The 27,338-nt window shown below is 42.5% G+C and overlaps 1 protein-coding gene, 1 long non-coding RNA gene and 1 pseudogene across 6 annotated transcripts; 2 read left to right on the top strand and 1 right to left on the bottom strand.

The window, feature by feature from the left end:
- Nucleotides 1-1,038: 1,038 nt before the first annotated feature.
- Nucleotides 1,039-15,354, bottom strand: ZNF892 (zinc finger protein 892). Of its 5 annotated transcripts, none has more exons than XM_017964054.5 (5): nt 15,183-15,354; nt 13,618-13,706; nt 10,573-10,675; nt 10,013-10,099; nt 1,039-7,676 (listed from the first exon to the last, which is right to left on the bottom strand). In XM_017964054.5, exons 2-5 carry the CDS (start codon nt 13,648-13,650, stop codon nt 6,409-6,411), a joined length of 1,491 nt encoding a protein of 496 aa, XP_017819543.3. In that variant the 5' UTR covers nt 13,651-13,706; nt 15,183-15,354; the 3' UTR covers nt 1,039-6,408. The 5 variants fall into 5 exon arrangements, with proteins under 5 accessions (XP_017819543.3, XP_017819542.3, XP_017819541.3 ...); XM_017964053.4 differs by lacking the exon at nt 15,183-15,354 and adding an exon at nt 14,486-14,793 and having other exon boundaries at nt 13,618-13,790; XM_017964052.4 differs by lacking the exon at nt 15,183-15,354 and adding an exon at nt 14,486-14,793.
- LOC118147450 (protein POLR1D pseudogene) lies at nt 4,680-5,060 on the top strand (annotated as a pseudogene).
- LOC128929549 (uncharacterized) lies at nt 14,870-16,745 on the top strand. Its single transcript, XR_008476164.2, has 2 exons — nt 14,870-15,135; nt 15,928-16,745. It is a non-coding gene; the product is annotated as an uncharacterized LOC128929549 (long non-coding RNA).
- The last annotated feature ends 10,593 nt before the right edge of the window (nt 16,746-27,338 follow it).

Raw genomic sequence — 27,338 nt, 5'->3', positions numbered from 1 at the left:
AGAAGAAAAATGAATAATTTCCTAAACTTTAGTTAGGGATGGGCTCTTTTTTTTTTTTTTTTGATACAGAGTTTTGCTCTTGTTGCCCAGTCTGGAGTGCAATGGCACAATCTTGGCTTACCACAACCTCTCCCACCTCCCAGGTTCAAGCAATTCTCCTGTCTCAGCCTCCCGAGTAGCTGAGATTACAGGCAAGTACTACCACACCCAGCTAATTTTTTTGTATTTTTAGTAGAGACAGGGTTTCTCCATGTTGGTCAGGCTGCTCTCAAACTTCTGACCTCAGGTGATCTACCTGCGTTGGCCTCTCAAAGTGTTGGGAGTAGAGGCATGAGCCGCACTGCACCCAGCCAGGGATGGGGTTCTTAACTATGACACCAAAAGTATGGTCCATAAAAGGAAAACTTGGACTTCATCAAAATTTAAAGCCTTTGCTTTATAAAAGACACTGAAATAAAAATGGAATAAAAGAGAATAAAAAAACAAGCCACAAACTACAAAATTAAACCAGGAAAACAAACAACAGAATTCTTTTAAAATGGCAAAAGATTTGAATACTTCATCAAAGATACACAGATGGACAATAAGCACATGAAAAGATGCTCAGCATCATTAGTCATTAAGGAAATGCAAATTGAAGCCACAATGAGATACCACTACACATCTACTACAGTGGATAGAATAAAAACAATGAGAATACCAGGTGCTGGCAAATTATGGAGCAACCACATCTTCATACATTGGTGGTGGAAAAACAAAATTAACCAATAATTCTGGAAAAGGCTGGCCCTGTGTTACAAAGATAAACATACACTTACTATATGACCTAACCATTTCATTCCAATATTTACCCTTCAGAGATGAAAATTTATGTTCATACAAAAACCTACATATAAATGATTATAGTAGTTTTATTCATAATCAACAAAAATTAGAAACAACCTAAATGTCCTTCAATGGGTTAATGGTTAAGAATACTGTGGAACATTACAAGGAAAACTACTCATCAATAAAAAGGAATAAATAACACAACAATGATGAATATCAAAGCCTTTTACTCAATGCAGGGTGGGGAGCCAGTAATGAAAAAAAGCACAAGGGGAATTTGTTGGTGCAGTGGAATGGTTCTGTACCCTTTGTGGTGATTTTTACACAAGTCTGCATAGGTCGTTTTAAGACAGAACTGTGGAAAGAAGAAAGGAGAAAGGGAGAAATAAAGAGAAAGGGGTGAAAGGAGGAGGAATAAGATGCGTAGGAGGAGAGAGGGGAGGATGAGGAGGAGGAACTATTATAACCACACACAATTACGGCGATAGTTACAAGGGTAATATCTTCATCAAACATAGCAAACACCTTTAAGTGGGTGAATTTTATTGTGTATTTTGATAAAAGCTGATTTTGCAAAAGTTCAAAAAGTTATTTTAAAAGACTAGTAAAATTGACAAATCTCTAGAAACATGACCAAGAGAAAATGCGAGGATAAAAATAAGCCATATCAGGAAAGAAAAAAGGGACATAAGTTCAGATAGAACAAGTACTTGAAAATAAAAATATTTTAAACAATTCAATGACCAAAAAAGATACATTTTTAGAAAAACCTACAACTTTCTAGAAGAAACAGTAAATCTAAATAGCCTCTAAAACTACTCAAATCACATATTACAAACACAACAATCCCAGTTTAATATGCAACTGAAATTCAAGGGACACAAACTCCCCCAGAGATGGGGAAAAAAAAAAATCACCAAATTGGGTAAATCCCAGGAATGCAAGGATTTTTTAACATCAGAAAATCAATGTACTTTACCACATTAATAGATTAAAAGAAACCATATGATTAGCTCAAAAGATGCATACTTTATCAGGATCCCAGAAAACTTATTTTAAAATATAAAAAGCCTCATTCCATATATTCACAGTTGTTTCTATTGGGTACACCACTGTGGAGCACACATGACAGAAATGTCCTCTTCTAAATGACTCTATCAATAATACCTAATAGTTATTTAGCACCTGATAGCTCACAAATCACATTGCATCCATTTTCTACCTAACTCTAGTCATTCTCAAATAGGCATTACATTTTAAAACATTTATCTATGAGGAAACAGATTTCAAAGGATGAAAGTGACTTGTCCCAAATACCAATTATTTTCATTCTTTGTTGATTCTCTATGATATCATATGTCATATGGCAAATTAAAGTGAACAGAGAGCCACATGTAGATAATATATAACTGGAAAAATATCCAAAATTCTAAGTCCACTTCTCCAGTGCTTCTCATATACTTTTTGAACAAAAATATAAATTAAAAAAATTTAACCCTATGGTTTATATTGTTAGTCATATCTATTCTTTTCAAGTTTATAACCTACAGCTGGTGTTTCCTCAATTTAAAAACTATAGTTCCTTCAAAGCTAGATGAAGCAGGCTGATAGTTTTTACCTATCAAATTGGAAGCTTATCTTCAGGAAACCAGTGGGCATTCCTTTTAGTACCTATTCCTAACTGATTACAAATGACCTGCATATACCACAAACTCTTAGGTTATATACCACAAACCCTATGTACCACAACTTGATGTGTGATTTCAGTGTCAAGCACAAAAATGTCACGGGAAAGGTGGAGCACTACTTTCTCCTATTGCTCTCACTCTCACTAAGTACAGCTAAAAATCCTGGATATTACATACAAAGCAAACATAAAAAGGTTCTAAAAGATGGAGAGAGAATGGAGTGACTAGGGACCTCAGAACTCGAGGAAGAACACAGCAGTGACTTTCTTGGGTTTTCTTATTGCCTAATCTATCCCAGACTGGGTTCTGACAGAGAAGCTGACAACCTGGAAACACCAACAGACACCAACAAGAAAAAAAAAAGGCCAAGATAAGTCTGGTTTTTTAGCCAAAGGACTGGGAAGGGAGCAGCCTAGCAAGTCAGAAAATCACAATCCTACTTCAAAGACCACAGAAGAAAGCTATGGTCCTATCCACACCAACAAAGGCCTATACTTCCACCCTCACCAGGCTGTAACAAGGCTCCTCCATCCTCCACCTTTACCCTAAGAGTGTGGTTGGACAACCATTGGATAAAGAGATCATGAATGTGACTCACAGGTTTAGCAGCCCCATCAGAAGCCAGGAACATAAATGGGATTATACCAGCAGAGACACAGCCAGCTGGTACTCAAGGGGAGAGGAAAACAACAAAATAAAATGAAGGCAGGCTTTAGAGCTTCTTAGATCATATAGAACCAAAGAGCCATTTGTCTATGAATGTGTTATTCTTCAAGAGTATGACCCTGAAAACAATTCAGAGACCACTGGGGATACCTCCTGTTTCAAAGGGTGGAACCATCACTTTGGTTTCAACAGAACAGAAAGGCTCCAGCTGAAGCCTTAGAGGCAGAATTGCCCTGCAGAGGCTTAACAGAGGGGCCACCTGGCAGTACCACAGAGATAGGACCACTACTCCAGTCGGTCCAGAAGGCAGGGCATTGAGCAAAAGAGGATTATTCTCAGAAGATCTGATGAAATATAACCTCTGAAGAATTTGCCTTACTAAGTTCTGACTTGCTCTGGACCCACTCCTCCTACTTTCCTATTTCTCCCCCTGTGGAATGGGAATACCTACATTATGTCTAGATCACAAATGTATTTTGGAAGCACTTGTTTGGTTTCATGAGTTCATAGCTGGGGAGTAATTTTGCCTCAGGATAAACTGTACCCTGACTCTTACCCATATCTAATTTAGGTGATACTTGAAGGTCTGGATTTTATAGCTAATGCTAGAGTCAAGGTTTTAGGGGCTGTTGGAGTGGAATAAATACATTCTGCATTCAAGAACATAAATTCGGTGGGGGGGCTGCATTGGAATGTTATTAACTATATGTATCCCCTTCTCCCCAAAATTATGTTGAAGCCCTAATCCCCAATGTAATTTATTGGAGACAGCGTTTTTAGGTGGTCATTAGGGTTAAATGAGATAATAAGGGAAGAGTCCTAATCTGCTAGAACTGGTGGACTAATAAGAAGAGAGAGCTGTTTCTCTCCTCCTCTCCCCATTGGCCGCACATCTGCATGCACTACAGACATGAGAGGACACAGTGAGAAGGCAGCCATCTGTAAGCCAGGAAGAGAGCCCTCACTAGAAGCAGAGTCCACAGGCACCTTGATCTTGGACTTCCCAGCCTCCAGAACTGTTAGCAATAGGTATTTTTTTTAAGCCACCCAGTCAGTCTATGTTATCTTGTTAAGGCAGATTGAGCAGATTCAGGCAAAAATCATCAAGAAAAAAATCAACAGAGCCTCAGGAACTTGTGGGACTACAACCAAAGAGCCTTTCATTAGAGTCCCAGGAGAAAAGGAGTAGAAGGTAGGGGCTAAAATGTATTTAAAGAGATGATGGCTGAAAATCTCCCAAATTTGGCAAAAGACATAGCCTGTAGATTGAAGAAGCTAAGCAAACCCCAAATAGGATAAACTAAATCCACACCAAGATACATTATAGTACAACTTCCTCAAAATTAAAAACACTTCACTCAAAATACTATGTCCAATAATCTTTAAAGTTTCAATGAAAAACGTATGTAGCTTTCTGCTTCACCTCCATGCCTCAGGTTATGGTGAAGAGCCTCTGATCTGCTAGCATGATGTGAGGATCCAGAAACCGCCCCCATGATGGAAGAGGACCAGGAGCTGGAGGGGAAAGCAATAGAAGGAGGCAAATAATGATAAGCAACACAGAGGCAAAATGTGGGAAAACTAGAGCTAAAACAATGGGACCTCTGGGTTGGATGAAGTGTCCTCTTGCTGGTACCAATAAAAGATCTCTAATGAACATAACTAAAAACACCTTGCACTCTCATAAAGAGCAAGACCATGAACAAAAAGAGGACAATAAGGAACCAGCAAAGAGCCAGGCCCAGAAAGAAGAAGACCCAAAGAAACACAGAAGCCATCTTTACAATCATAGCTTCCATGCTCAAGGTTATCAGTTGCTCCCCACCACAAAAGTGGAGCAGCCAGGGCAAGTACAAAAAGCGATCCAACCGGTGGTGAGGTCAGAGCCAGGGCCAGCAAGCCCTGTGGGCTCTGTGCTTCTTCAAGGGTGCAGTGTGCAGAGAAGGTGTTAGCTGGCAATGCAGATACCTGAGAGTGACCTTTACAGTAGGTCCTTTGTTGTTCTTAAAGAGGCTGCTGGTCATGGGCAAAAACAGACCTAGCAACTCTTGTAGGAAACAAGTACAAAGGAGGATGTCTTGCCAATTTTAAGCTACATCCGCAGCGTAGTAGACATATGTATTGTTGTTAGTTTATCTTACTTGGAAGTGTGTTTCAAAATAAACACGTCTAGAATTTTAAGTTTTCAAAAAAAAAGTATTTTATATATATATGAAGATGCCACCTACCTCTACACAAGAGTAAAATGGTAAAAGGTATTTCAAAGTCTTTCCAAGTTTTTCATAAATTAATATATAGCATCAGTGCAAATCTACAACTAAACTTTACTGTAAGCTATAAAAAAAATCTAAGGTACAACTAGATACAACTGAGGTAAATCTTTATAAATAAGCATGTTCTTAGGTAACTCAGATACCTTAAAACAGTTTTAACACATCAAAGGTCTCTTCTGTACTCAATTTTCTATGCTGTGGGTCTTGACCCTTGGAATTAACATGATTTATAGTAGGTGACATCTCAATAAGCAAGGTCTGAAAGACAAAAATGCAGAAACAAACACCCTGCATTACCCTGCAGCCAACATTCCTTAGCTGCAGGGTAAAGTTACCCTCACAGAAACTTTTCAGCTGACTAATTAGCAAGTCTAATATTTTTCATGACTGTGAATATTCAGTTGAGTAGTTATCATAGTCAACATTTCTTGAGTTCATTTCCCCAGCTCTTTTTTTCTATCCTTTCCCTCTACTTCCTTTGGCTCCTTAAGAATGAAAGACAACTTCCCTTCTTCCACCACTTCTGACTCTAGACAAACTCATTGTGAATTCTCAATCTCTTATTCTACTTGTGCGACCTCTCTAAAAAGATCACTTATCTCTTTAAAACTTATATTCTTTTTATTATGAAAATACCTGGCACAGTCAAGATGTCCCCTTTCCATCATGCCACACCCCATTTCTCTCCCAAGGCTATGGTAATTTACATACACACTAGGATGTTATAAATACTTTTTCTCTTTCCTGAGGGAAATTCAGTGTCCTCTGCCAGAACACTTTTAAAAATATAAAACAATACTTTCACAATCTAATTACGCTACATCCCACATCAGCAATGACTTGTCAATAATTTTTTTTGCAACACAGTCTTAAATTTCTTTGTAGACTCCCACAGCAAGTACGGTAAATGCTCAAAAAGTATGCTCTGAATGTAAACCACATTTATATGGTCTTTATCCAGTATGAATTCTCTTGAGTTGGCCAAAGGCTAAATGCTCACTAAAAGCTTGGGCATATTCCTTGGTTTTCCCTCCAGCATGAGTTTTCTGATGTTGAGAGAGAGAGGAACTCTGGCTGAAGGCTTTTCCACATTCCTTACACTTGTAGGGCTTTTCTCCAGTGTGAGTTTTCTGATGCTTTGTAAGAGATGAGCTCTGGCTGAATGCTTTTCCACAATCTTTACATTTGTAAGGTTTCTCTCCAGTGTGTGTTCTCTGATGACGTATAAGGGCTGAGCGGTCACTGAAGGCTTTGGCGCAATCATTGCATTTATACGGTTTCTCCCCAGTGTGAGTTCTCTGGTGCTGAGTTAGGGCTGAGCAGTAGCCAAAGGCTTTCCCACATTCGTTACATTCATAGGGCCGCTCCCCAGTATGAGTTCTCTGGTGCTGAATAAGACCTGATCGATCACTAAAGGCTTTGCCACATTCATTACACTTGTAAGGTTTCTCTCCGGTGTGAATGACCTGATGCTGGGTAAGAAATGTGCTTTGGCTGAACGCCTTCCCACATTCATTACACTCATAAGGTTTCTCTCCAGTATGAATTCGCTGATGTTGCGTGAGGTATGAACTCTGATTAAAGGCCTTCCCACATTCATTGCATTCATAGGGTTTTTCTCCAGTATGAATTATATGATGCCGAATAAGGGCTGAGCGATGACTAAAGGCTTTCCCACATTCATGACATTCATAGGGTTTCTCTCCAGTATGAATTCTCTGGTGCAGAGTAAGGTGTATGCTCTGGCTAAAGGTTTTACCACATTCATTACATTCATAGGGTTTTTCTCCAGTGTGAATTCTCTGATGCAAGATAAAAGCTGAGTAGTAACTAAAGGCTTTCTCACACTCGTTACATTTCCAAGGTTTCTTTCCTGTACAAATTCTCTCATGCCTAATTATATCTGAGTTTTGTTTTAAGTTATTTTTAAATGAATCACAATGATGTAGTCTCTCTCCTTGCTGCTGAACAAGTAAGGACCTCCGAGTGCAATTTCTTCTGAATTCATCAAATTGGTAACTTCTCCCCCTAGAAGATTTCTGAGTGATAGCCTCTTGTATTAAATGTTTCTCATGGTTTTCCTGCTGACTCTCTAAAGAATCCTCACATTCACTGGAACCTTCCTTTGAAAATCTTACGATTAACACCCCAGGGGCTGATTCTTCTTCAGAAATCTCCTTCTCTGGAGTTAGCTCCTTGCTTTCTGTTATTGCTTCCCAGTCTGAAAGAAGCAAAAGTACACATGTAAATCATTTCCTACACTGAGAGAAAAATAACTGCTCTGGTAGGAAAATAATGAGACAAAGAATATTTATAGGGAACACATGAACTTGAAAGCTCTCAAAAATAGTCTTGCAATCTTGAGAGAACACAAGGAAAAAAAGATGATTGGGCAAAGAAGTACAGCTGCATAAAAGGACAGCGTGGTGTAGGTACTCAACATTCCTCTTCTCAGCAGGATAGGAAATAACAAAGAATAACAGAATGAGACTAAGAAGAGGTGATGTGGGGAAATACCAGATTTTGAAAAAAAGGATTTAGAGAAGACAGGGCTAGGATCAGAGAAAGATGGTCTTCCAAAGACTCACTGTACCTATCTGACCAGCAGAGCCTTATCACTTCATGCCTCGAGAATGACCATCTGTAGCTAATCTCCTTGCTACCAGTCTTTTCTTACTCCAATATGTCCCAACCACTGCTAAAAGAATAATCTCTCAAAACCATCTCTCTTTTACAAAAATCTGTTGGTTCTAATGTCTCAAGATGAGACACAAATTCTAGAAGCTAGCATTCAACATGGTCCAGTTCTACAAACTCAAATACCATAAAGCTTAGTAACTAGAAAGCAACTAATCACCTGTGATTGCTTACCATCACCCAAAACTCAGCAAACTGGAAAGAGTAAACCAGAACCAAGAAGAAAGAAAAAAGAGAAAAAGGAAAGAAAGAGAAAAACAGCAGGATGTTGGGAAAGGAAGGTTAAAACTCCATGTGCTCAGATTAGTCCCCAATCTCTCAAGATACCTGCCCCAAGTTCCTGGGCTTCCTAGTAAGAATTTGGGGGTGGGGGCAAAGCTTCATTGCTAAAATTGTGTAAATACTTCCAAGCCTAGATGGCCTTTAATATCCATGCCAGTCATGTCTCACATGAAATAAATTAATACAGTGTTCTCAATTAGATATACTCAGGGGAGTGCCTGGGATTTTAAAGGACAAATAAGTAGAATAGGTTAAAGGCAAATGGACTTCCATCTAAGGGGAGTGGAAAAATTAAAACCCCAAATGTTCAAGAAGAACACATGGTTGGGGAGGCAGGTAAGGGACTTGCCTATCTGATGTTAAGAGTTCAAGTTGAAGAACAGAGAAGGCAAAAAGGTTAGGCAGATAGACTAACAACAGCTTTGAAAGCAGGTAGAGGAATACAGAATTGGCAGAGTAAGGAACTCAATGTGGAATCTAGCAATATTATGCTGCCTCAGTTTTACAAGAGTAAAACTAAAGAAAGTATAATTAGCCGGTAATCTATTGCAGTAATGCAGTTTGACAGAAGTAATAGGGTCAAACCCCTAACATCTTTCAAAGAAGTTATTAGAACTTAATAACTATCATTTGCTTAACATAAAGCCATTTGTCTTGGATTATTTCCTTATATTGTTATGTCACGATAATAATATAAGCTTTGTGTTCTCATTATCCCCACTTCACCATTGGGGAAATTTAAGTCACAGAGAACGCAAGTCACCTGTTAAAGGTCACAAAGCTAATGAGTAGCTAAGATCAGCTTTAAACCAAGGAAGTCTGGTTTCAAAGTCTACAGTCTTAATCACCATGCTATGCTGCCTCTGCCTAGACAGAGAAGGCAGCAAGGGAAAACCCAGAGATCAATTTGCAGCCATTGGTCTGAGATAAAAAAATTGCATCCTGCAAAGATAAAATAACACATGCAAACAATCCTGGTTTAGAGCCTTGAACCCAAGCAAGTTATTAACAAACATGAAAAGGTTGGTTTCATTTCACCTTAATTGGGAAAAAGAATTGGTGTGAAAGAATAGAAAGGCTGGGTGCAATGCCTCATGCCTGTAATCCTAGCACTTTGGGAGGCTGAGGTGGGTGGCTCACCTGCAGTCAGGAGTTCGAGACCAGCCTGGCCAACATGGTGAAACCCTGTCTCTACTAAAATTCAAAAAATTAGCTGGGCATGATGGCACATGCCTGTAGTCCCAGCTACTTGGGAGGCTGAGGAAGGAGAATCTCTTGCACCAGGAGGTGGAGGCTGTAGTGAGCCAAGATCACGCCGCTGTACTCCAGCCTGCATGATGGGAGCAAGACTCCATCTCAATTAAAAAAAAAAAAAGAGTAGAAAGTATTTTCTTTCTAAAAAATCAAATTATAACTTTATAAACAGATCACCATCCACAGAGCTGGGATGTGGCACAGGGGAGAGATGGGGACTTCAACTTTTCCATGGGTCTAGCAAAATCTGGACAGGCTCCTTTTCCATAAGCATTTCCATTGACCATCTGGGTTCTACTGGCACTGTTTCCAACACTCACACACCTGGACTGGCTGCTTTTGAGACTTCTCTCTCCAGCTCCTCCTCATGCTCCAACTGAGAGATTACATCAGGTGTGGAAATTGGAAGCCCTATTCATAGGGAAAGAAAAAGGAGTCGGTAAAGAGGTCAGTGTTCATTCCTCGGTCTTCAGGAACACAGTAAGAGAGGGAGAGAGTGAGGTCAGTTCTCCATTTCTTCCTCAACAGTGCTCAGGAGGTAGGAAGATTGATAGGGGTTCATTTGAATCCCATGTCAATTTTACCTCCTCTGATTTAAAGAATAAGCACCCATTCTCTTAAGAGTTGTCTTCGTTGGCACTTTGTCTCTATATCCTTGGTCAAGGAGTAGAGAAGAAGGATGCTACAGGTCCATAACATAAATGTTTATGTCTAATTCCACAAGTCTTAAAACTATATCCAGAAACAAAAAGCAGAAATTGACTGTCTCAGGCCCCACTAGAATTAAAAATCATTGAATGTAAGGACCTTGGAGCTCCTAGGAATTGAGGAAGCCAAGGTACCGCACTGGGTAAATTCACAGGCGTTAGGGGAGCCATCCTTACCCAGCAAGACCAGATTCCTAGGCTTCTCAGGCACATCTCCCTGAGGAGAGTTCAGCTGCCTCCACTGGGTGAAAGCCTTGGCCATATCCCTGACCATCAGTTCCTGAAAAACCAAACACATTGGTGCTCACCAATAAGCCTCCTTCCAGAGGCCTCTGAAGAGAACTAAAACTGACAACACAGAAGGAGGAAGACAGGAAGGATAGAAGAGGACAGACAAAACAGCCTCGGCCACCCTTTCCAATACTAAGATTCTCTGGTGAATTTGTAGTCCACACACTCACATTTTGCTTCCAGGTAGCAGAACTGCCTATTACCTGCAACTAGGAGGGAAAGTACCTTCAATGTAAAACTTGAAGGTATGCACTTCTTAGTTTATGTATCAGTAAATTACAGAATTATAAAATTTGCTACTACTTACACAGGAAGAAGGGGAGAAAAATGTAATTATGAATTAAGTATTTTCCTTATGGTATACTTTTTAAAATATATGGGGTTCAAGAAATTGAAGTATTTTTTTCTCGTTTTCCTCTCACAATGAAATCAGTCCCATATATATTAAAAATTAAGATGCTTCCTACACATTTCACAGAATATAAGTTTATTTGTAAAACAGTATCTGAAGCCCAAATTATAAGTTTCCAGAGTGTTCTTGTTATTTTTCACAATGACCCTGATTAGTCTGTCCCCATTCCCTAGTTGATGGCATTCTTTCATCTGCCTGTAGTGCGTGTCTCATTCCCTTTAGCCCCTTTACACATCCTGCTTACTATTCCTGAATATTCTGCCCGCTGCCCCCTCCTTTCAGCAATGTGAATCCTTCTCTCCTTTCAGATCTCAGCTCAGGTGTTACCTCAAGGGAAGCCCTCCCTGACTCCTAGTTATAGCACATGTTCCTTCCCTTCTCTTGGGTTGTACACATAGAGAGGATTTTGTGACTAAGCTCCACAGGAGTAGAGGCCAGGTCTATTTTTGCTCACTGAAGCAGTGCTACTACTTGGCACAGAGCAGAAACCCTGTAAATATTTGTGGAATATTTGAATAAAGAAAGGAAGGAATGAACAATAATTCGTAGAAACAAGTTTAAATGGGATAGTCTATAAAAGTGTGCATGGGAACAGAAGTGAGGAGAAGAACAGAAGTGTATCAAACATTGAAAACAGGAGTGTTTAGCCTAACTTTCATCTAGATAACAGGCACAAATGTTTAGTTTGTTTACTAAAATATTGAAATAAGGGAGTAGGGAAGGTAATGCTCCTTTGAATCTGTTACTGCTGATAAGATAAATGTCTAATAATTTTTCAAATTCTATTTTTCAAATCTCTACACAACTACAACTTAACTGAGACAGAGGAAAATAAACCAGTCCTTGGGTTAGCAAATGAATCAGTTTTACCCCTCTTTAAACTACCACTTTGGCCACAGTTCCTTGAATATACATATGAAACGTACTGTTAATTGTGTTTATATTCAACTTTCTAATGTATATTTCATAGTCTTCCAAAAATGACTGTAAAACAATGCACATAATGACATAAGTTAAAAGAACTACTTACTCTGAAAATCCTCTGCCCCAAATACACTTTTTAATACTTTAAGAAATCCTGGCCGGGCGCAGTGGCTCACACCTATAATCTCAGCACTTTGGGAGGCCGAGGCAGGTGGATCACAAGGTCAAGAGATCGAGACCATCCTGGTCAACAAGGTGAAACCCCGTCTCTACTAAAAATACAAAAATTAGCTGGGCATGGTGGTGTGCTCCTGTAGTCCCAGCTACTCGGGAGGCTGAGGGAGGAGAATTGCTTGAACCCAGGAGGCGGAGGTTGCAGTGAGCCGAGATCGCACCATTGCACTCCAGCCCGGGTAACAAGAGCGAAACTCCATCTCAAAACAAAAAAAGAAAGAAATCCTGTACTTTGAAATTTAAGGTCGCTTACGGCCATATGCCTCAGGAGTGATCAGCACAAGTAATATAAGGTACACAATCTTCGTTCTTTACAAACAGTGCTAACACTAACAGACTAACAGGCGGTGGCTTTCAGACTTCAGGTCCCTGAGAAAACCTCTGCAACTCACTTCTAGCCCCGTGCTGGGGCTAGAAGGCACAGACAGGCAAATCAGACACTGTCAGCAGGTGCTACTGACTTTCTCTCCCCTCATCTCTCTAAAATTCACAGACAAACATCAATACTGGCATTTTCTCCCATGGTTTTAAAAGGATCATCAGTACCTATATGCCGTTAGGCCTGGTGTGATGGAGACAGAGTCCCAGCACCCGAACCAAAGGCCAGATCTTACAGTAGCATCTTTACTAATCTTCTCTCACCAATCAGCTATGGCATGTTTCATCTTGCTGGGCCTCTAAAAACCTTCATGGGGCCTTCATTTGCCTCTGAAATAAGACCAAGTATAGACTGTCCTGGCGTCTGGGTACAACACACTCAAGCTTCCCTCACCACAGTCAAGGTCACCCCACAGTGATTCACACATTCACACATCCTTGGAAGACCTCCAATTCCCTCATCATTTAAATACTTTTTTTTTTTTGGTCAAAGCTGTTCTCTCTTGGAATATTCCTTTATTCTACCCTTCAACTACTCACTCTTTCTCGTTTTTCAAAGTACAGTTTTTATCCCAAACAGATGATAAAAAAGCCTCTTTCAGAGCCATTTATGGCTTGACTGGACCAGTTATTTCTATGTTTAAAAAATATCAATTTCTTCATGTTTTATTTATATATCTCTCACTGCCTTGATAAACTCCACGATGCAACAGCAAGTGGCTTTTACTTCTTTGCATCTCACCAAGGCCAAATACAGTACTGAATGGCTAACAAGGGCACAGCAAATACTCAGTGGGTAAAGAGAAAGCAATGCTGGGAAGAAAGTTCTGCACAAATGAAAAGCACTTCCTGTGGGGTTCATCAGTCATCAGTTTATCAGGGTAAACCCAGTGGTCTAGAAATCAGGGCTGGCCAATTCCATGACAATGAAAGGAAACATATCCTTGCTCAGAGAAATGAAAGAAAAAAAGAAGAAAATTTACTTGGGACCCAGAGGTCAGCAGCACAGCAGTCATGCCATTTCCTTTTGGGTTTCCAGCATGGAGAAGGTCTGAGTCCTCAAAAAGTGATCCTAGAAGTGGAGACAGGCGCCATGATGATTACTCTGTCCTTGCAATAAATGCTCAGCAAGTGCCACACACCAGCTACTTGTCATCTAAGAAGAGTCAACACAGGGAACCAAAAGACATTCGCATAATATTCTTTAATCAAAACAGCCTTGACCATTGCTGCCTCAGGCTCCTCCTGTCCTCCTCTGCCCTTAAACTCCAGCAGAACTGCTATGAACATGTGGACATATAAACATATTTTTATCTTGTATATGCTAAGTAGTCAAAATAATACTCAAAGTCTTTGTGTGTCCATGCCTCACTTAGTAATTGATCCTTGTTATATTCCAGACTCACAGGATGAACGAAGACCAAATTCTTTTTGAACACTGGCTTTTCAGATATTAATACAATACTGCCTGACTCAGAAGTGATGAGTCTTATGGAAAAACCACCACCACCAAAACCAAAACAAGATTGTAAACAAATTCCATGACTTCTCAAATCCCCGCTTTCCCTACCTTCCTACTGCCTTATAGGGTTCCTCTGAGGTCAAAAAAGAAGTCATTATCAAAAGCCAAATTGTGAGATGTGTTGATATTTTCCCTTGGGCAATGGAGGCATCCAGCGCCTTACAGACCAGAAGGGCAATGGAGGTGCCGTCTGTCCCTCAAAACTCCAAGTGAGACCGGCTAGTAGGAAGGAGCTCGTGATACTACTCCCTCATGAGCCTGCCCCAGCCAGAGGCAGCTTTTCTCCCTCTCTAGCAGGCACCAAGGCAGCATGACTCCCAAATCCTCACCTCTGCCCCCAGGCTCCATGACGACTCCTTCCTCGGGGCCCGCGCTGGAGGCAACTGGCGCTGGGGAAGGGGCCGAGGGTCCGTCGCTCGGGTCCCCCCAAGAGGCCCGGAATGCACGCGCGACCCTCGCCGAGCAGCCCGGCGCCCGCACCCGGGGGTTCTTCCCGCCACCCTCCCGGGCCCTTAGATTAGAAGAGGATGCGCTCAGTTCTCCTCGATCCTGGGTCCGACCTCCAGCCAGACACCGAGGAAGCCGAGCCAGATGACAAAGGCATCTAACTGCCTGCAGAGACACCTCGCGCCGGCCTACCGAGAGGCCGAACTACCACTCCCAGAATCCTCCACGGGGCGCGGCTCCAGCCCCCACCCCCAACGCGGCTTCCCAGAGGACCCCGCGGCCTCCGTGCCAGTGGCTGCGTTTGCGGCAGCGGCTCCCGCTGGGCCTGCCTGGAGGAGTGCTAGCCTGTTCGCGAAGCCCTGCCCACTGCTCTCGAAGGGCCGCTTCTCCCTCCGTGCCGACTGTGGGCGGTGGCCGCGCCAAACCCCGCCCAGCGTGGGACTTTTGCATCCCCGCTACTGTGACGACGGAAGGCAGCGCCCCTGACCCACGCAAGATCCCTCCCTGGCTGCATGCAGTGCTCCCTCGGAGGGTAGGTGTCCCGCGGTATCCCCGCTGCTGCGCCTCCACGCATCGTACCTTCCTGGCCTCCACAGAGATGATCTCAGTTTATTTCCAGTAACCGGGGATGTTTGTTCCAGACTGCACCTCGGAATAAAGAAAAATGGCATTTCAGTCCCACCTCAAACCTCCCAAATAGCCACGTCTCCAAGAAGAACCAGTAAACTAGTGCTCCTGCCCCAAGGAGGCTGAGCCTGAAGGTCTTGCAGCCGCCTCCGGAACTCTAGGGGTGGGCGGGTCTTCAGACTAGTGTGTGTTTTCATATACCTTCCCACGACAAAGTGCCAGGTTTCTGTCTCAGAAAGAGCTTAGCTGTGTCCTTGTTTGGGTACAAGCCAAAATGTCCAATTGACCTTTATCCAACAGAATCTCCAATTTTTAGCTAGGCTTAAGGTTTCCCAAGGCTTCTCATTATTCCTGCCCTTTGTCCTCCCCGGCACCCCCTGCCCCTGCTGGAACGTAATAAATCATCATGCGCCGTGTGGACTAGGTTAACACCCTAGGGATGGTAAACCAACAAGATAGAAGGAACGGGGCTTGGCCTTTAGCATGAGAGATGCAAACTTCTGTTTTGTATAAGCCACTATTATTTTGGGTTTCTTCTGCACAGATAACCATACTTAATCTGTAGCTAGTCTGTAGATTGGCTGCATTTGGTCCAGGCCACTAGGGCTGGTGGGGATAAAGGACATGTGATAGAGAGACACAGCCCTGCCAGCTCAAATGACAGCCTAAGGGAGTCTCCCTACCCTTCCTTCCGCAGGAGATATGGGATGGGCAGTTTCCTTCAGAAGATGCTTCATATGAAAGACACCACCCCCTGATGTTTTGGAAACCCCAGGGATAAGGTCTAGGGCCTGCAGCTTGCTGCCCGCAAAAAGCCAATCACTGAGAGAAGTATTGCCAAGGAAGAAGGCTTCAATCAGGTGCTGCAGCCCAGAAGATGGGAGACTAGCTGCAAATCCATCTCCCTGACCTACTAAAATTGGGGGTCTATATAGCAGGGAAGACATGTAACTGTGTAGGGGAAAACAGGAACTAGGGAGGATTAAGGAAGCAATCATGAAGAAAGACGGATCTGCTGTATCCTTGTCTGTATGCCGTCATCTGGTGTGTTTCAATTCTTTGATACTTTTTTTTTCTTCAAATGTTCTCTCAGAATCATCTTTTGATGCTTTCTTGAGGGGCCTGAGGGTCTTTCCTGAGGAAGGAACTAAGATAAAGCAAGTATAAGTTTCAAGCTTTAAGACCAGAGAGTGCGGTGGGCTCACGCCTTTTGTCTCAGCACTTTGGGAGGCCGAGTCGGGCCAAGGCAGGTGGATCACTTGAGGTCCGGAGTTCCTAACCAGCCTTGTCAACATGGTGAAACCCGTCTCTATTAAAAATACAAAAATTAGCCTGGCGTGGTGGCGCACACCTGTAATCCCAGCTACTTGGGAGGCTGAGGCTGGAGAATTGCTTGAACCGGGACCCAGGATACAGAGGTTGCAGTGAGCCAAGATCGTGCTACTGCACTCCAGCCTGGGCGAGAGAGCAAGATTTCATTTCAACAAAAGGCAAACAAATTAAAATTTAAAAACCAGAGTCAGTTTCTATGTTTGTCCAAAATAAGGTCTGTGAGACTATTGGGCTGGTTTCAATGTGTCTAGAGCACCCCTTTCTTCTTATTGCTAACCGTCCCCATCACAGGTATCTCTTCTTTGTTACCAAATCAATTGTCAGTCCTCATCTCACTTTATTAACATCAGGTGATAACACTTGGCTACTCCCTACTCCTGGAAATACTCTCTGGTTTTCTTCCTCCTTGACTGGTCACTCTTTCTCAATCTCATTAGCTATTTTGTCTTCTCCTCACCACTAAGCCAGTGTTTTCCAAACGACAGTCATGCATCACTTAACAACCAGGATACCCTCAGAGAAATACATTCTTAGGTGATTTTGTTCTTGTGTGAACATCATAGAATGTATTTATGAAAACCTAGACTGTACCACCTACTGCACACCCAGGCTGTATGGTATAGCCTTTTGTTCCAAAGCTATAAACATGTACAGCTAGTGAATTATGTGGTGAATACTGTAGGTCATTGTAACAATGGTATTTGTGTTTCTGAGCATATCTAAATATAGAAAAGATTCAACAAAAATACAATATAAAAGATAGAACATGGCACGCCTGTATAGGGTACTTACCATGATTGGAACTTGCAAGACTGGAGGTTACTCTGTTACCAAAACACCAGGGGTTCAGTCTAGGTCCTGCCCTTCATAGCACAGGAAGCTGATGATTAAGACCATGATCTCACAGCACAGGAAGCCAATGACTGAGATGATTATCAGGTGCTGCAGCTGCGAAGATGGGAGGTCAGTATCAGATTCATATCCCTGATCCACTGAAACTAGGGATTTATCTGGCAGGGAAGAAATGTAACAATGTGTGGGAAAATAGGAACTCAGGACAGGTAGGTTAGCACTCATGATGCCTGTGGTGCCTGGTGTCTCACTGTCTGGATGCAGTGATCCGGTGAATTTCCATTCTTTGATTTTTTTTTTGTTTGATGGAGTTTTTTTCTTGTCCAGGCTGGAGTGCATTTAAAATAACTCACAAGTTATTTTTTTTTTCCGATAAACATAGAAAGTATCCTTTCTAGTCTGAAAGCTTGAAACTTCCATTTGTTTTATCTGAGTTCCTTCCTCAGTAAAGAAACTCCAGCCCTCTTAAAAGTATCAAAAAACAGGCTGGGCACAGTGGCTCATGCCTGTAATCCCTGCACTTTGGGAGGCTGAGGCAGGTGGATCACATGAGGTCAGAAGTTTGAGACCAGCCTGGCCAACATGATGAAAATACATGTCTCTACTAAAAATACAAAAATTAGCCAGGCATGGTGGTGCACACCTGTAATCCCAGCTACTGGGGAGGCTGAGACAGGAGAATCGCTTGAACCCAGTAGATGGAGGTGGCAGTGAGCCAAGATGGTGCCACTGTACTCCAGCCTGGGTGACAAAGCAAGACTCTGTCCCAAAAAATGAAGTTACCTTTTCTTTCCTCTAAGTCTTAAAAAAAAGTTTCCCTTAGCTTACTATAAATTTTTTACTTTATAAACTTTTTAATTTTTTTAACTTTTTCGACTTCAGTAATAACACTTAAAACATAACACATTGTACAGCTGTCAAAAACATTTATTTTCTTTGTATCTGCATTCTGTAACCTTTTTTCTTTTTTAACATTTCTTATTTAATTATTTTTTTTGTTAAAAACTAACACACTTTAGCTGGGTATGTGGCACATGCCTGTAATCCTAGCTACTGAGGAGGTATAGACAGAAGGATGGCTTTTAGCCTAGGAGTTCCAGCTCTAATTTTGCCACTGCACTCCAGCCTGGGCAACAGAGTGAGACTATATATCAAAAAAAAAAAAAAAAAAAAAGCAGAAAAGGAAAAACTAAGACACATATACATATTGTCCTAGGCCTATGGAAGGTCAGGGTCATCAGTATCACTGTCTTTCACCTTCACAACTGGAAGGTCTTCAAGGGCAGTAACATGCATGGACCTGTCATCTCCTAGGATAGCAATGCCTGCTTCCAGGATACCTCCTGAAGGACCTCTCAGAGGCTGTTTTACAATTAACTGTTTTCCTTTTAAGTAGGGGTATACTGAGTATACTCTAAAACAACGATAAAAGTTACATAGTATATAATAAGTACATAAACAGTAACATAGTCGTTTTATCATTAGCAAGTATTATGTACTATACATAATTGTATTGCTGTACTTTTACACAACTGATAGCACAGTAGGTTTGTTTGCACCAGCATCGCCACAAGCATGAGTAATGTATTGCACTAATGGCTACAGCATTACTAGGCAAGAGGAATATTTCAGTTCCATTATAATTGTATGGAACCACCATCATATATGTGGTCTGTCATTGACTGAAATGCTGTTTTGTGGCACACGATTATATCATAATCAGAATCATCTGAAAGTCTTGTTAAAACACAGTGCTGAACTCCACCCCCATTCAGGTGGTCTGAGGTGGGGCCTGAGAATTTGTGTTTCTGTCAGCTTCCCAGATGATGCTGAAGCTGCTCATTTGAGAACCAACCAAATATTGAAATGCCCCAAAGCTCAGGCCTTGAGCCTGTCTTCCGTCCACACTAGGATAGCAGTGCCTACTCTTTGGTGATCTTGTTTTACCCACATACTCTAAATACCATCCAAATATGGTCAGCTCTCAATTTATATCTCGTTTGGGCTTTTCCCCTCACCTTGAGCTGTCTCTTCCACCTCTTCACTTGATGTTTTATAACCATCTCTAATGTAGCATGTTGGAAAGTGAACCTCTGCTGTTTCCCCTCCCCCACTGCCAAACCTCTTCCCCCTGCAGTTTTCCCCACCTCAGCAAATGGCAATTTGATCTTTGGTTGCTCAGTTCAGATACCTTGAACCCATCATTCTCTTTCTCCTTGAACCCATCTTCTCTTTATCACAAATTTATATGTGAAAATTTGGACATTGCACATGCAGTTTCTCAGAAAATTCTGTTGGCTCTACTCTCAAAATACATGCAGAATCTAATGACATTTCATCACCACCACGACCACCACCACCCTGGTTCAAATTACCAACTTTGCCTGGATCACTGCAAATGCTTGCTCACTAGTGTTACCCCTTCTACTCTTGTCCTGCACATTCTATTCTCAACACAGAGTCTCCCTCATCTCAGAATAAAAACTGAAAGTCTTTATGATGGCCCACAGCCCCTTCATAACCTGCACCACCCACCTCCACTAGCTCTCTGATCTCTTCTAGGACTTTCCCCTTGCTTGCCCCGTTGCAGCCACGCTGGCCTTCATGTCTTTCTTAGTCAGGTAAAGCTTCTACTCTGGAGCCCTCTGCTTCTTCCTCAGCCTGCATAATCCTTCCCCCAGGTGGCCACCAGGCTTGCTCTCTCACCAGCACCAAGCCTCTGTTCACTGTCTCTGTGAAGCCTTTTCGTCCCTCATTACTTTCTTTTCCATAGCACCTATCTCTCTAATATTATAAAAATATTATAAAATATAAATTATTAATTTTATTTTTTGGGTGTCCCCCAGTGCACATGCACCAGGGATCAGGCTTCATGGGGAAGGAGTATCCCCGGGGTGTTTACTGGTACTTACATGATGAGTCACTGAAGGAGAGTGTACTCTTCTCTGTATGATGCAGACAAGGTACCTGAAACTAATATGGTTCTTAGTGTTTTTCTTGGCTTTAATTTCTGTTCTTCTGGAAAATTTGGACTTTCTTCACAACCCTGCTTTCATTCACACGGGCATTACTTTAGAATAATGTGGCCTTGAACAGCAGTGGCGCCCCTCACCCACTGTAGCACATACATTGGTATCACATAGCAGTAGGATGGGTTTGGAACACTTGTAATAAAAACCCATGAGTCCCCATTGTCTCTTATAGGTTTATTAGCCCTGAGTTCTTCAAAACCTAGTGTGAATATCTGTTTCCTTCTAATATGTCTGACATCTTGTCAAGAAAGTATCCTTGCCTTTCTTAAGCAGCAGTAGTGCCATAAAAGGCCATTTACTTTGATGTGAAAGCTGACGTTAAGAGAAATGAATAAGGAATCTGTTAATCACCATGGAAGAGAGGAAAGCCAATAATATGAAGGAAGGATTTGGGTGGCAAACAGATGAAGGTTCGGGGACATCAGATTCAACATAAGAGAGAGAGAGGTGCCAAAGGCCTTAGACAGTGTGAGAGGTAGGCAGACCTGAGACAGGTAGTCAGGCTTGGAATGAAGCAGCAGAGGGAGTTAATCGGGCAGAGGTCTTGTGCCTCATCATATCCCTTGAGTCTCTGCACAGACTCTTAGCCACTTGCTCCACCTCTGCTGCCAAGGCCTGTGAAACCATTCAGCTCTTCCATTTGGACCACCTGTGGCTGGACAGTTACCTGCCTGGGAGTGCCAGGCTCTTCTGTGGGCTGAAGGTCAAAGAGCTGCACACTCAGGTTTTGGACCCCTCATACTGCTTCTAGCCTTGTGGAAGGGCCATACAGTGGGTTTGAGAGGCTGGCTTCCCTAGGAGTGGCTGGTTGATGCCACCTGAAGTGGGGGGCAGACGTGCAAGAGACGGAGGGAGCTGATCTGATTAATTCCCTTGGCTTCTCTTTACCCATTATTGCCCGAAGGCATGGTCACTCCACATACACTGGAGACTTCTTACAGAGCCAGGTAGATGTATGTGCTGAATAATCTCTCTTTCCCAGCTGGTGAAATAGAAGTTGACAGGCAACAGATCATCTTGCATTCATTCCTATCACTGCTTCACTTCCTTTTCCTCACTCTTGTTTTCCTAGGTTTGCACCTCATAAAGCACCAGCTCTTAAATCTTGCCTCAGGCTCTATTTCCCAGGGAATTTGGGCTAAGATTGGGAGCATGGCTGCCTAGGACCCCTGGTCCCTCTAATAGCAGTGTTGTTGCAAGGGACAACTGTGGGCCAGGAGCAGTGACTGATGGTGGAGCAGGAGCAGTGGCAAGGATCAAATGGTGAAGGCAGAGGCCCAGGCCTGGGTTAAGGAAGGAGGATCCTGGAGACAGGTCCCTGGGGGAGGATGATAGAGGGGTTCTGACCCTAGCACCAGGAACTTAAAGGAAGCAAATGCCTTACTTTCTTAGAGTTGCTCAACAAACCTTCGTGTCGTGGCCAGATCCTTCAAGAACTCTAGTATAGAAGGAATTTACTTGGGAAATTTCTGGCCATCTCTGACTGAAGAAGTCACGCTGATGGTAGAGAAGCTGTTGCAAATAGCAGTCATTCTAGAGCCACAGAATGAGGCCGAGTTGGCTGTTGATTTCACAAGCAGCAACCAGATAGACTTCTGGAACCCGATAAATGCTGATCTGGAAGGAGCAACCGTGAAGACTGAAGAATGCAAAGGGATCGGGGACCTGGACTATCTAGGCAGTTTCTGTCAAACCAAGTGATATAATGGTTCACACCTACTTTGCCCAGACACAGGACATTCGGGGTTGGTTTTAGCTTGTCTTTGGTTTGCTGATATCTGCTTGACTTGTTCCCTGACAATAGCTAGAGGAGTATAATGGATTCTTTGAAACTCATCAAGTCACTTAGCCAATAAATGGAGTCTTATTTCAATTATGTTTCTATCAGATAGACTTACTGATAATGACTTTTCAATGGAGTTATAGAAAACTCCCATTTCCTAGCAGGGTAGCTGTTGGGGGTTAATTGGAAAGAAATACCAGAAGTGGGCAACTACATTGTGGGGAAAAACAAATAGGCCTTTAGATGAAAACCACCTTCCAGCCTCATGTCATCCTCTTGTACCAAGAGGATGCTTGGGATGTCCCTTTCACCACCTATGAACAACATAATGAGACAAGTAGTAGACCTGGAGGGTCATCAGGCATCACCACAGCCAGGTGGAATAATAGTTAAGAATTCCATATTGAAGTGACTCTTGGCAACCAGTTAGCCAATTGTGAATAGTGAGGTTGTATATTTCATTTACAATTCATTCTCCGTGTACTTTGAAAAGATAGTCCTATGTGGATGAATGGATATATTTTTAGTAACAGTGGCAGAGAAGTTGGCCTGAAGAGAACCAGCCAAAGGATATTTGAAGGATGCTGGGACTGAACTATCAGATCCTTATGGGGCATTTGTAAGGAATGATGCTGGGCTATGGGGACAGGGAAGGTCTACACCTCCTCTGTGACTATTACTCTGCCCTGGTGAGCTATAATCCTGGAGGCATCAGTGCTCTGGAGCTGACCATGAAGTTTCTGAGGTCAGGCCAGCCACACAGTGAGGTACGGCTCTTCTCCCTTCTGGTCCCAATATGAGGCAGTGTTCTCTCTGGATGGAAGAATTAGCTCTTTCTCTGCAGAATCTAATTATTCTTTTGGAAAGCTTAACAGGATCTTCTGTTATACCCGAGTGAGTCAAGGAATGCACCACACTCTGAGATTGAATTATGAGTCCTTATTTTAGCTGGCAACTGAGAGGTGGCTAATGCCCAAAATTCTCTCCGCCCCGAAGAAAGAGTTAAGGGGTTTCTTATACCCTAGTTTGAAAAGGGACGGGGGGACCTAGCTGAAGCAATTTTTTTCACAGAAGCAGAGTAAGCAAAAAATTAAAAGATAAACTAGTACACGAGAAATAAAACAGTACCAGGTGCAAGGGCTAGAGCTATCATAAAAAGACATACAACTTACAGATGGGGGGCTGCGAGTACTCGACAGCACCTAAATTCCCAGGCTTTGCTGAACTGCTTAACTCAGCCTCTTATCAGCAAATGCACTCTGGGGTGTGTCTGGTGTCATCCTGCCCTAGCTACGTACTGCAGTTACATACTTAATGAGGGGAATAACTAAAATGAAGAAGCTAAGATGGAGTCTGTCCAGCTCAAAAAGCTAACATGAAGCCTGAACAGCTCTCAGCTAAGAAAGAGAGTCAGTTTAAGCTAACACAAAGCAGGTTATCACACTTCCTTCGGCTGTAAGTACAATGGTTAATTACATCAGGGTTTATTCTCTCACCTTCAAGTCCACAAGTAGGCAGTCCAGGGCTGGTATGAAGGCTCCACTAGAGTATCAGGGCATCGTGCATCTTCTGTTTTTCTCATCTGCCATCCTTACAGCATGGCTTATGTCCTCAAAGTTACAAGGTGGCTATTGGGGTTCCAGCCATTAAATCCACATTCCTGGTAGAAAGAAGAAAAGGGCAAGGCTAAAAGGGAGTGTCCTAGCTGTCACTCTTTCTTTTAAGTACCCTTCCAGAAGTCCTATCCAAAAAATTTGAATTATATCAGCATAGCATTTGCCTGATGTTTGATATATCAATATTTCATTGGCCTGATTAGCTATACCTAGCTACAAGAGAAGCCAAGAAATATAGTTGGGTACTCTGCTGCTCAGAATAGAATCAGAGTTCCTATCATGAAGGAGGTAAAGAATGACTTCTGGCTAGACAACTAACAGCTTCTGCCATAGTGAGCATTACTCAATACTCATTGTTAACATTTTAGCTCTTGCAAGGTATATTATCACAAGCATCTATAAAGTGGCTTGTAACATTGAACCTCTGATCCTAGGGTAGATGGTCTTTTGCCTCTTCTGCAGACTCTGCACAGGTTTTGTTCAAAAGTATGATGGAGAGGAATCCAAATCTTTACATGGCACCTCTGGCATGTTCAACAGGCTGGCTACCACACCAGGGTCCAAATATTTGATCATCATGAGGACTGATTTTTTTGTGGCCTCTGCTGCTGGGGTTCACCATCACTCCATTTGTCCTGCCTGAAGTTTCACATTTCTGTTATTTACAGGATGAAAGAAGGGAGGGCCATGCTAATTCTCTATCCTTCATCCACAGAAGTGCCAATATGGGACAAGAAATTAAAGTAGTTATGCTTCTTAATGCCTGGATAGCAAGAGCCTATCCTCCTCCTCATCCTGGTGCTGATGCTCTGTACAGCTGCTGTCTAAAATTATTGCTTTACTTCTAAGCAGGAATTGTCAAAGCTGTAGATGTGAGGAAGCTGATCTAAGTCTCTATTGTATAGGTGTGGACAGGACAGTCTGTGTTTTGGCTTCATGGGTACTGATGTTGAGGGCAAGAAGGAGGACACCATGTCTCATAGGACTTGGTGGCCTGGCCTTCAGTCACATCCTCACATCTGTTGCTTTGGTACTGAGGGATGACCATTTGTGGACAAGCAGTGTCTGGAGTTAACTTTGGGTTTGTGGTACTCTTTGAAATTAGACACAGCCCTATTTCCTGTAGCCATCTTCATAGTGGCTAACCTCTTCATCCTGGGACCCCACGTAGCTGCCACAGCTGCACCTGGATGCTGCACTGGACTCCAAACTTTTTGGTATAACCATGTTTCCCTTCCATAGCTACAAGTGAATATATGATGAGAAAGGGACGAGGGTATATCCAGCCTGCTGTGGAATGGCAGAGCCAGACTAAGGAAGCTTGCTTATCGAGATTAAACAAAGATTAAACAACCACCACCACTGTAGAAACAAGGATAGTTGGGTGCTAGGTTTGTCTCCCAGAACCCAGAGATCAGGGTCTGGGGCCAGAAGAGCCAAGTTCAGGGAAACAAAGGGTCCTGAGAGCTGAGTGAAGAACAGGAGCACATAACCAGAATCAGAGCTCCAGGAAGCGACAAGAGGAGCAGATGAAGAGCTTACAGCACAGCTATAGTGAAGGCATTGGCAGCCCTAAGTAGATAGAAGCTTGATGTTTCCTATCTTTTTTAAAAAGAAATTTATTTTTGGCCAGGTGTGGTAGCTCACACCTTTAATCCCAGCACTTTGGGAGGCTGAGGTGGATCACCTGAGGTCAGGAGGAGTTCAAGGCCAGTCTGACCAATATGGTGAAACCCCATCTCTACTAAAAAAAAAAAAAAATACAAAAAATTAACCAGGTGCGGTGGCAGGTGCCTGTAATCCCAGCTACTTGGGAGGCTGAGACAGGAGAATCACTTGAACCCGGGAGGTGGAGGTTGCAGTGAGCTGAGATCACGCCACTGCACTCCATCCTAGTACCTCATGACAGAGTGAGACTCTGTCTCAAAAAAAAAAAAATTATTTTGAATTGTTGTGGATACATAGTAGGTGTATACATTTATAGAGTACATAAGATGCTTTGATATAGGCATTGCAATGTGTAACAATCGCATCATGGAAAATGAGGTATCTTTCCCGTCAAGCATTTATCTTTGGTGTCACAAACAATCCAGTTAGAATATTTTAGTTGTTTTAAAATATACAGTTAAATTATTATTGACTATAGTCACCCTGTTATCAAATTATAGGTCTTATTCATTCTTTCTATTTTTTTTGTACCCATTAACCATCCTCACCTCTCTCCCATCTCCCACTACTCTTCCCAGCCTCTGGTAACCATCCTTCTACTCTTTATGTCCATGAGTGCAATTGTTTTAATTTTTAGATCCCACAAATAAGTGAAAACAGATGACGTTTGTCTTTCTGTGCCTGACTTATTTCACTTAGCATAATAACTTTCAGTCCTATCTATGTTGTTGCAAATGATAGGATCTCATTCTTTTTTATGGGCGAATAGTACTCCATGGTGTATAAGTACCACATTTTCTTTAATGTTTATTTTGTTACCAAAGTTTCTAGTTGTATAAGTGCATTTGATTTTTGGCTCAAGTTCTCAGATATTCATTCTTTTAGAAAATATGTGTTAAGGCTGGGTGTGATGGTTCACACCTGTAATCCCTGCACTTTGGGAGGCCAAGGCAGGTGGATCACGAGATCAGGAGTTCAAGACCAGCCTGGCCAATATGGTGAACCCCCCCGTCTCTACTAAAAATACAAAAATTAGTGATGGTGGGGGCCTGTAATCCCAGCTACTCAGGAGGCTGCAGCAGGAGAATTGCTTGAACCTGGGAGGCGAAGGTCGCAGTGAGTTGAGACTGCACCACTGCACTCTGGCCTGGGTAACAGAGCAAGACTCCATCTCAAACAAAAAAAAAGGCCTGGCACGGTGGCTCACGCCTGTAATCCCAGCACTCTGGGAGGCTGAGGCAGTGGATCATGAGGTCAGGGAGATTGAGACCATCCTGGCTAACACAGTGAAACCCTATGTCTACTAAAAATACAAAATATTAGCTTGGTGTGGTAGCACACGCCTGTAATATCCCAGCTACTCAGAAGGCTGAGGCAGGAGAAATTGCTTGAACCCAGGAGGCGGAGGTTGCAGTGAGTCGAGATTGTGCCACTGCACTCCAGCCTGGGCAACAGAGCAAGACTCCGTTGTTAAAAAAAAAAAAATGCTGGGCATGATGGCTCATGTCTGTAATCCCAGCACTTTGGGAAGCCAAGGTGGGTGGATCACGAGGTCAGGAGACTGAGACTGTCTTGGCTAACACAGTGAAACCCTATCTCTATTAAAAAGACAAAAAATTAGCTGGGTGTGGTGGTGCACATGTGTAATCCCAGCTACTTGGAAGGATGAGGCAGGAGAATTGCTTGAATCCAGGAGGGGAAGGTTGCAGTGAACTGAGATTGTGCCACTGCAGTCCAGACTGGGTGACAGAGGGAGACTCCATCTCAAAAAAAAAAAAAGAAAAAGAAAAGAAAATATGTGATAAGTTCCAGGCACCACACTGGG

The sequence above is a fragment of the Callithrix jacchus genome, chromosome 14, assembly GCF_049354715.1.
Source record: "Callithrix jacchus isolate 240 chromosome 14, calJac240_pri, whole genome shotgun sequence".
Classification (NCBI taxonomy): domain Eukaryota; kingdom Metazoa; phylum Chordata; class Mammalia; order Primates; family Cebidae; genus Callithrix; species Callithrix jacchus.
This window is presented reverse-complemented; position numbering and strand designations above follow the sequence as displayed.

Coding starts and splice junctions, on each gene's coding strand:
- ZNF892 (XM_017964052.4), bottom strand. Junction 10,100..10,572: donor TAGGAATCTGGTCTTGCTGG/GTAAGGATGGCT, acceptor CCCTATGAATAG/GGCTTCCAATTTCCACACCT. Junction 7,677..10,012: donor CTCAAAAGCAGCCAGTCCAG/GTGTGTGAGTGT, acceptor TGCTTCTTTCAG/ACTGGGAAGCAATAACAGAA.